At 52.9% G+C, this 9,470-nt stretch overlaps 1 protein-coding gene across 3 annotated transcripts in view; it reads right to left on the bottom strand.

Moving 5' to 3' along the window:
- TIMP2 (TIMP metallopeptidase inhibitor 2) overlaps positions 1-9,470 on the bottom strand; it is a 75,184-nt gene that overhangs the window by 20,132 nt on the left and 45,582 nt on the right. For 2 of the 3 annotated variants that reach the window (XM_017524986.1, XM_037737211.1), the window contains exons 2-3: positions 4,215-4,315; positions 545-653 (exon numbers count right to left, since the gene is read on the bottom strand). In XM_017524986.1, the coding sequence (XP_017380475.1) occupies positions 545-653; positions 4,215-4,315 (210 nt within the window). Of the gene's footprint in view, positions 1-544; positions 654-4,214; positions 4,316-4,419; positions 4,534-9,470 lie in introns of those variants that run through there. The other variant, XM_017524987.1, reaches the window with a different exon arrangement.

Genomic DNA, 9,470 nt, shown 5'->3' with positions numbered 1-9,470 from the left:
ATTAGCTGGGCATGGTGGCGCGTGCCTGTAATCCCAGCTACTGAGGAGGTTGGGGCAGGAGAATTGCCTGAACCCAGGAGGCGGAGGTTGCGGTGAGCCGAGATTGCGCCATTGCACTCCAGCCTGGGTAACATGAGTGAAACTCCGTCTCAAAAAAAAAAAAAAGGAGACAGATGAAGAAATAAGTCAAGCAAGTCTCCGGCATAAAATCAACAGACTTCACACAAGCTCTCGGCCCTCCTGATGGCAGAAGAGTCCTCTGCCTTGCACATTTCCAGCACACGCCTCCCTTTTAGGAAGAAAAGGCAAAAACGCTCACCTTTTTTGTCCACCAATCTTAAATTTCCAAGGAAACTGGCAGGTAGGTGAACATTCACTCACATTCTCTGATGGGAAGTGTGGAGAGGGCACCTTGCACCCTGCCTCACTGCCTCAACTCCTCCGCCTCCCCGCCCGCGGAGCCTGGGAAGTGAGCCCTGGACCGCGTTGAAGAACAGCCCCGCTTCTGAGCATGCCTCTGGCTGGCGGCCCCACTCATACGCACCTGCAATGAGATATTCCTTCTTTCCTCCAACGTCCAGCGAGACCCCACACACTGCCGAGGAGGGGGCTGTGTAGATAAACTCTATGTCCTTTTCAGGCCCTTTGAACATCTAGAAAGACAGGAGAAGGACATGTAAGCAGAGGCAGGTGGCGCAGTCGGTGAATTCCACTCCCGTCCAGAACACCCTGGGCAGCACAACCTGTGTCTGTGGTACACCCGGCACCAAAGAGGACGACCAGGGAGTGCCAACTGCATGGATTAGAAAAGGACCATTTCCGCTGGGCGCAGGGCTCACGCCTACAATCCCAGCACTGTGGGAGGCTGAGGCGGGTGGATCACCTCAGGTCAGGAGTTCAAGACCAGCCTGGCCAACATAGTGAAACCCCATCTCTACTAAAAATACAAAAATTAGCTGAGCGTGGTGGCAAGTGCCTGTAATCCCAGCTACTTGGGAGGCTGAGGCAGGAGAATCGCTTGAACCCAGGAGGCGGAGGTTGCAGTGAGCTGAGACTGCACCACTGCACTCCAGCCTGGCGACAGAGCGAGACTCCATCTCAAAAAAAAAAAAAAGAAAAAAGAAAAGAAAAGAAGACTATTCTTATAGCAAAGTGATTCTTTGGAGTCACCCAACTTTTAGTGCGGCAGATCACAGCAGGTGGGCACAAGGCTGACATCCGGAGCGTGGCATCCTCAGACAACGCCTCTGTGCCCTTGTCCCCTGCCCCAATGAGGTCATTTCTGAATCTCTGGGGAGGGGCTTTGGTACCTCCGCATGACTCTGGACCACTGTGAAGGACCATGACTTTTGCATATTTCCAGAAATGTTTTATTTTTTTGAGACAGGGTCTCACTCTGTTGCCCAGGCTGGGTCTGCAACACTGACTTCCCAGTCTCAAGTGATCCTCCCACCTCAGCCTCCCGAGTAGCTGGGACTACAGGCGCGTGCCACCATGCCCGGCTATTTTTTTTTTTTAAATTAGTAGAAACAAGGTCTCTCTGTATCACCCAGGCTGGTCTCAAACTCCTGAGCTCAAGCAATCCTCCTGCCTCAGCCTCCCAAAGTACTGGGATTACATGCATGTGTCACTCTACCCAACCCATATTTCCAGGAATTTTGATCAAGTATTGTCTACATGATGGCAATGAGAGCAGACAGGGACCTCAGGAATTAGGGTGTAACTCCATGGGCCAGAGGGGTTTGCTTTCCCAACATCTGGTTTCCTCACAGCCTTTGAGGAACGCACCTGCCTCCCAGGTGAAGAAAAGCCATTTTCCCACCATTCAGGGAGGGTGCTGTTTTTCCCCCTGAAGAGTTTCAATAAGCAAACCCAAATGGAATGGGGTCATGCCTCGCTGTCATCACAAATAGCTTTCTGAGAGCTAAACTCCAACTTTTTTTTTTTTTTTTTTTTTTTTGAGATGGAGTCTCACTCTGTCACCCAGGCTGGAGTGCAGTGGCACAATCTCAGCTCACTGCAACCTCCACCTCCTGGGTTCAAGCGATTCTCCTGCCTCAGCCTCCTGAGTAGCTGGGATTACAGGCACGCACCACCATGCCCGGCTGATTTTTTGTATTTTTTAGTAGAGACGGGGTTTCACCGTGTTGACCAGGATGGTCTCGATCTCTTGACCTCGTGATCCACCCGCCTCGGCCTCCCAAAGTGCTGGGATTACAGGCTTGAGCCACCGCGCCCGGCTAAACTCCAACTTGTACCAAGAAAGGTTATGTTGATGCCGTATTAAATGACATCATTTGCCAAAAGGCTAAAAGCATTTCCTTGGCACTGACACTGGCCTCTTCACAACGCCTTCATGAGGTCGTAAGAGCAGATCCTCCTTCCTGCCTCATAAAGAATGAGGCGTAGGCACTGAGAGACTAGGTCACCCCCTTAAGGTGACATAGATGTGATGATGAAGCATCCCAATGACCTTCTGATGACATTGATTTTCAACTACTTTTTTTTTTTTTTTTTTTGAGTCAGAGTCTCACTCTGCCACCCAGCCTGGAGTGCAGTGGCACAATCTCAGCTCACTGCAACCTCCACCTCCCAGGTTCAAGTGATTCTCCTGTCTCAGCTTCCCAAGTAGCTGGGATCACAGGTGCTCGCCAGCATGCCCAGCAAATTTTTGTATTTTCGGTAGAGACAGGGTTTCACCGTGTCGGCCAGGCTGGTCTCGAACTCCTGACTTCAGGTGATCCACCGGCCTCCCACCATGCCTGGCCTACTTTTCATTTTTTATAACAAAATTAAATATGGATGGCTACAACAACCACCATTTACACAGCTGTCCCTCCACCTGGGACATGAATTTTCTTCTCTCTTATAGACCATGTTAGTTACTATCAACGACAACACAATCACCTCTCCTGCCGCAGGCCGGCCCCCATCCTCCCTGCCACATAGGGTCTCACTCTGTCACCCAGGCTGGAATACAGTGGTGAGATGTCATCTCACTGCAACCTCTGCCTGCTGGGCTCAAGTGATTCTCCCACCTAAGCCTCCTGAGTAGCTGGGACCACAGGCGTGCACTACCATGCCTGGCTAGTTTTCTGTAGAGATGGATTTTCGCCATGTTACCCAGGCTGGTCTTGAACTCCTGAGCTCAAGTGATCCACCTGCCTTTGCCTCCCAAAGCACTGGGGTTACAGGCGTGAGACACTGCAACCAGCCACTACATTCTTTCTCCCTCCCTGTCCCTGTCTCCCTCTCAAACATGGGCTTCTTCCCATATGCCCCTGAACACAAACAGTGCTTTGAAGAAACTAACAAATGACCCGCCCCCACCCTCAGGCTGCAGCCCCTCTCCCACTGGTATCTCATCTTCTTAGTAACTGGTCCATTCCAAAATCTCCATGTCTTCCCCTATTTCTGGAAGCTGCCCCAACACAGTGGGCAGAGGACTTCTCCTTCTGCCAAATCCATTCTCCTGTTAGGACTGCAGGCAAGCCGGGCAGGCACAGACCATACACTGCAGTCTGGGGGACCTGCGTGCTCTTTTCTCACACCAAGTCTTTGAAACCCACAATGGCTCTGCCACAGAGGCCCCACAGAACGGCCCACAGACATTATGGGGAGCTTGGTAATTTGAAGTGGAAGCTGTGCCACCAATCTGTCATGCATCAAAGTCAAGGTGACAGGTTTTTTTTTTTTTTTTTTTTTTTTGAGATGGAGTCTCGATCTGTCACCCAGGATTAATTGCAGTGGCACAATCTCAGGTCACTGTAACCTCCACCTCCTGGGTTCCAGCGATTCTCCTGCCTCAGCCTCTCAAGTAGTTGGGATTATAGGCACCCACCACCATGCCTGGCTAATTTTTGTGTTTTTAGTAGAGACGGGGTTTCACCATGTTGGCCAGGCTGTCTCGAACTCCTGACCTCAGGTGATCTGCCCACCTCGGCCACCCAAAGTGCTGGGATTATAGGCGTGAGCCACCGCACCCGGCCAGGTTTCTGGAGGAATTGACCTTGCAGGGAACGTGTCATCTCCACACAACTTTTCAGGAGTTCTAGGATTAAGGGAAATTGGATCTATTTGCAGCTTGATGATGTCACCCTCTGCTCTGCTCCACAGGTGGCCACATCGTGTTCCAGACACCCGGCTCTCTGCCAACCCCAACGCCCCACAGCTGTGCCCACAGTGCAGCCCAGGACACCCGTGGCCACTGTTACCTTTATCTGCTTGATCTCATACTGGATCCTCTTGATGGGGTTGCCGTAAATGTCGTTCCCAGAGTCCACCTCCTTCTCACTGACCGCTTTGGCCCTGATCACTGCAAAACACAAGACAGAGAGTTGAGGAGGGTTCCTGAAAGATGCTCCTGAGGCTGAGAGGGATGAGGCACCCAGACCTGCAGGAGGCACTGGGGTTACAGACAGCAGCAAGGTGCAAGGAGGGCAAGGGGCATGATGACCCCAGCCCCTAGCACGGCGTCCTCTCCTGCAAGCGGAGAGATGATGCCCAGCCTCCTCCTCCTTCCACAGTTCTTCAACAAGAATCCTTCTTTGTCGACAGGGGCCCCAGCCAGAAGTCCAGAGTCCCTTGTGACCACGGCGGTTTCTGTAACAGTGGGAGGCAGTCATTGATTTGACCAAAGCTCGTCTGCTGATGACACGCTTGACTGCTTTCCAACTTTTTTCCTTCTCTCCAGTGGGTCCCATCGGTGGCTGGGGCAAGCAGATACACCACAGAACTGACCCGCAATCCCACACATTCGGTGAAGGATGGGACATTTCCCCATCCTCCGGCCATGGCCTATTGGAAAATAAGCTTTTCTGGGCCGAGGGCAGTGGGGGAGTTATCCACCTTAAAGGGGCCTTAAAGGTACCCAGTATGTTTAGGTTTGGAAGGTCTGTCCAGCTGTCCTCATCTGTCCTGACATGGAAAATGTTCTACGGGTAATTATTTTTTTTCCTGAGATGGAATCTCGCTCTGTCATCCAGACTGGAGTACAGTGGCACAATTTCAGCTCACTGCAACCTCTGCCTCCCGGGTTCAAGTGATTCTCCTCCCTCAGCCTCCCGAGTAGCTGGGATTACAGGCACCTGTCACCACGCCTGGTTAAGTTTTTTGTTTTTTTCAGACAGAGTCTCGCTCTGTCACCCAGGCTGGAGTGCAGTGGTGTGATCTCAGCTCACTGCAACCTCTGCCTCCTGGGTTCAAGAGATTCTCCTGCCTCAGCTTTCTGAGCAGCTGGGATTACAGGTGGCCGCCGCCACGCCCAGCTAGTTTTTGTATATTTAGTAGAGACAAGGGTTTGCCATGTTGGCCAGGCTAGTCTTGAACTCCTGACCTCAGGCGATTCACCCACCTCAGCCTCCCAAAGTGCTGGGATTACGGGTGTGACCCACAGTGCCTGACCTTAATTTTTGTATTTTTAGTAGAGATGGGGTTTCATCATGTTGGCCAGGCTGGTCTCCAGCTCCTGACTTCAAGTGATTCACCTGCCTCAGCCTCCCCAAGTGCTCAGATTACAGGCGTGAGCCACCAGGCCCGGCCTGGGTGATTCTTTCTAGTAACACAGAGTCTATTAGGAGCACAACAGGTGCAGAGTCAGAACATTTCACCCAAAAGAGACATCTGCAGGCACAGCTGGCAGACCCAAGGGACAGAGGCTGAGGAAGGACAAACAGAAGGAAAAAGGATCCCCACTAAGCCACAATCAAAGAAGAAGGAGACGCGGATATTCTGGAGACTGAGGCTGCTGACAGGCCGTGCGACACAGGGCTTTCTATAGCAATGAAGCCGGGACTCTGTTCCATTCCTGGTAACCTGAGGACAAGCGGATCAGAAGTAGCTCTGCTGTCCCTTGGGCAGGGTTGGGTAGGGCCCTCCCTTTTAAAATTTTGAGGCCATTAGTTGGTGACATGGTCTGTTTTAATGGCTTTAAAAGCTTTGACCTCCCAAACTCAACTATTCGGGGTCACTCTGGGTGAGTGTGATGTTAGGCAAAACAGAGGTAAGGAGCAGACCAGCCCGGCTCCAGGCAGCCCCCCCAGCGCCAGCCCACAGGGTCGGCTCAGATCTCCTGTAAACCCTTGGCCAGGGCTATCTCTTCCCACAGGGGCAGGGAGGCCCAGGCATGTGGGTGCTCCATCTGTCCCTATCCCCGGGCCCCAGAAATGCCCTCTGGATCCCAGGCTGGCACCAGAGTCCCACACTACAGCCCCACTGCCCCACGTGGGCACAAACCCCATTCTTATTTCTTCTTCTGTTGGAGCTGAGTCATGACCGGCCTAGGCCACAGGTTCCTGTTTCCCAGGCTGAGCCAGGCCGCAGCCTGAAAAGCCACATCTAGGAAACGTCTCCCGGCAGGCCGTGCCGGAACAGAAGGCTTTGCCCCGACGGCCCCCACGCCAGTGCTCTCCCAGCCATCATCGCATCCACCCCACCAGCTCCCTTTGATATTCATGTCCCTTTCTGCTCAGACAGCATCCTTGGCTGCCCACTGCCTTCCCCTAAAACATGAGAGCCTTTGCGACCTGAAGTCAGCCAGGGCCTCAGGTGCTGTGCCCAACAGCCCCCAGCGCTGCTCCTGCAGTTCCACCACTCCGTAATACTCCTCTGCCCTGGACACGCCCAGGTACATCCACACCTCTGAACAGGCAAGGTTCTTTTTTTTGAGACAGAGTCTAGCTCTGTCACCCAGGCTAGAGTGCAGAGGTGCGATCTCCGCTCACTGCAACCTCTGCCTCCTGGGTTCAAGTGACTGTCCTGCCTCAGCCTCCCAAGTAGCTGGGATTACAGGTGTGCACCATCATGCTTGGCTAATTATTTTATATATATATATATATATATATATAAAATTTTTTTTTTTTTGAGACAGAGTTTCACTCTTGTTGCCCAGGCTGGAGTCAATGGCTCATCTCAGCTCACTGCAACCTCTGCCTCCCAGGTTCAAGTGATTCTCCTGCCTCAGCCTCCTGAGCAGCTGGGACTGCAGGTGCCCACCAGCAGGCCTGGCTAATTTGTTTTTATTTTTAGTAGAGACGGGGTTTCGCCAGGCTGGCTAGGCTGGTCTCAAAGTCCTAACCTCAGGTGATCTGTTCACTTCAGCCTCGCAAAGTGCTGGGATTACAGGCGTGAGCCACCACACCCAGCCTCAACAGGCAAGTTTCTTCTACGCCAAATGCCATCTCCCTCTCTGCCTGGAGAACTTCTCTTCAAGACCCAGCTAAAATAGCCCTTTTCTGTCTTCCCCTGGGAAATTCTGTCCTTCTGCGGCACTTAGTATATTCCCAATCTCTTTTCCATCCTGCTGTCAGCACTCACACACCTGTCTGCTCAGGGCCCGGGCAGGTCCTAACAGGCAGACGCCAGATTCTGACCGCAGAGCAGTTGGCGCTCATTAAATGTTTGCCTCATGGAACTGAGATGACGCTGACAACTTTGGGCTGGTAACCCGGGCATGGTTCGCCCTTGGCTCTCTCGCTTCCTGCCTCATCTATATACCTTATGGCAACAGCGGCACCAAGAAATGTTTATGCAAATCAGTCAATGTGCCACATTAACTTGTCAAAGTTTGCTCTTCATGTAGCAGAGTCATCAGCTCAAAAGCAAACCAGCGCTGGGCACGGTGGCTCACACCTGTAATCCCAGGACTTTGGGAGGCTGAAGAGGGTGACTCACTTGAGGTCAGGAGTTTGAGACCAGCCTGGCCAACATGGCGAAACCCTGTCTCTACTAAAAACACAAAAATCAGCCAGGTGTGGTGGCATGCGCCTGTAATCCAAGCTACTCAGAAGGCTGAGGCAGGAGAATCACTTGAACCCTAGAGATGAAACTTGCAGTGAGCCGAGATTGTGCCACTGCACTCCAGCCTGGGCAACAGAGTGAGACTCCACCTTAAAAAAAAAAAAAAAAAAAAAAAGACGGCCACAGTGGCTCATGCCTATAATGCCAGCACTTTGGGAGGCCGAGGCGGGAGGATCACCTGAGGTCAGGGGTTCAAGACCAGCCTGGCTGACATAGTGAAACCCCGTCTCTACTAAAAATACAATAATCAGCTGGGCGTGGTGGCGCATGCCTGTAGTCCCAGCTACTTGGGAGGCTGAGATAGGAGAATTGCTTGAACCCAGGAGGTGGAGATTACAGTGAGCCAAGATCGTGCCACTGCACTTCAGCCTGGGTGACACAGCAATAGAGTGAGACTCCGCCTCAAAAAATACAAAAAAGAAAACCAGCAGGCTAGAAGGGGCAGCAAGCCGGACCTCACTACTGTCTACCTAATTCTGTATGTTACTTTGGAAATTTCTGGAGCTGCTTTTCAATGGTCCACTATGCTGCACAACGCTGAATGCACAATAAGCACTCAATAAACACATCGCCGAAGTTCAGACAATCAGACCTTCAAAACGGCCGAAACGTTGCATCCTACCCTGGGCATTGAGGTTCACATGCTATTCTCTTACAAGGCTCCCAGGTGGCTGCTGGGCACTTATCTGAAGGAGGCAGCAATCCTGCATTCGCCACACCCCTCCGGGCCAGCTGTGTGATCTCTGAGAAGTTCCCGGACTTCACGAAGCCACAGGTGCTCACACCCAAGACGGAGACGATGACATTCCCAACACTTCGCAAGGTTGTGGTGAGTGCTAGAGGGGCTGGCGTGCAGCCTGCGGTGCCTGGCAGCTCATGTGTGTCCAGCTCAGGGCCACAAGCAAAACCGGGTCACGGAGACAAGCAAGGCAAATTCTCCCACTCCTGCGGGTGAGGGACTGGACGGTGGCATAACACCGCTCGGGTACACAGACCTGGTCCTGGTCAGCAGGCCACAGGGTCTCGATTTGATGAGGCTTCCCAGTGTGCCAGCTTTGCCTGGGGGCTGCAGACGACAAGACACATTTTTCTTCTTTAAAGTGTCAGAAAAGAGGAAGCTGGCTGGATTAAGGGTCCAGGGTAGCCGAGCAGGCTTAGGACTAGAAAGTGAACTGACGAGGAGGCTGCCAGATGCCTGCAGGGAAGTGGGGGTGAGGGGCCAGGGAATGGGGGTGAGGGGCTGAAAAGTGGGAGTGAAGGGCAGGGGAGTGGGGACGAGGGGCAGGGGAGTAGGGGTGAGGGGCAGGGAGTGGGGGTATGGGACAGGGAAGTGGGGGTGAGGGGCTGGGAGTGGGGGTGAGGGGCTGGGAGTGGGGGTGAGGGGCTGAAAAGTGGGAGTGAAGAGCAGGGGAGTGGGGGTGAGGGGCAGGGGAGGAGGGGTGAGGGGCAGGGAGTGGGGGTGAGGGGTTGAGAACAGCAGAGCCTGAGGAGATCCCCATCTCCCTGGGCTGCTTCAGTCTGCCCCTGGGGAACAGAATTCAGATTCTTCAGGGTCTCTTTAAATTGGGGGTGGGCACCTCCTCCCCGATTTTGCAAAATGAGAAATTACATGAAAGAAAAAAAAAAAAAAAGGGAGGCCGGGCGCGGTGGCTCAAGCCTGTAATCCCAGCACT

The sequence above is a fragment of the Cebus imitator genome, unplaced genomic scaffold (genome assembly GCF_001604975.1).
Source record: "Cebus imitator isolate Cc_AM_T3 unplaced genomic scaffold, Cebus_imitator-1.0 Scaffold36, whole genome shotgun sequence".
Taxonomy (NCBI): Eukaryota; Metazoa; Chordata; class Mammalia; order Primates; family Cebidae; genus Cebus; species Cebus imitator.
This window is presented reverse-complemented; position numbering and strand designations above follow the sequence as displayed.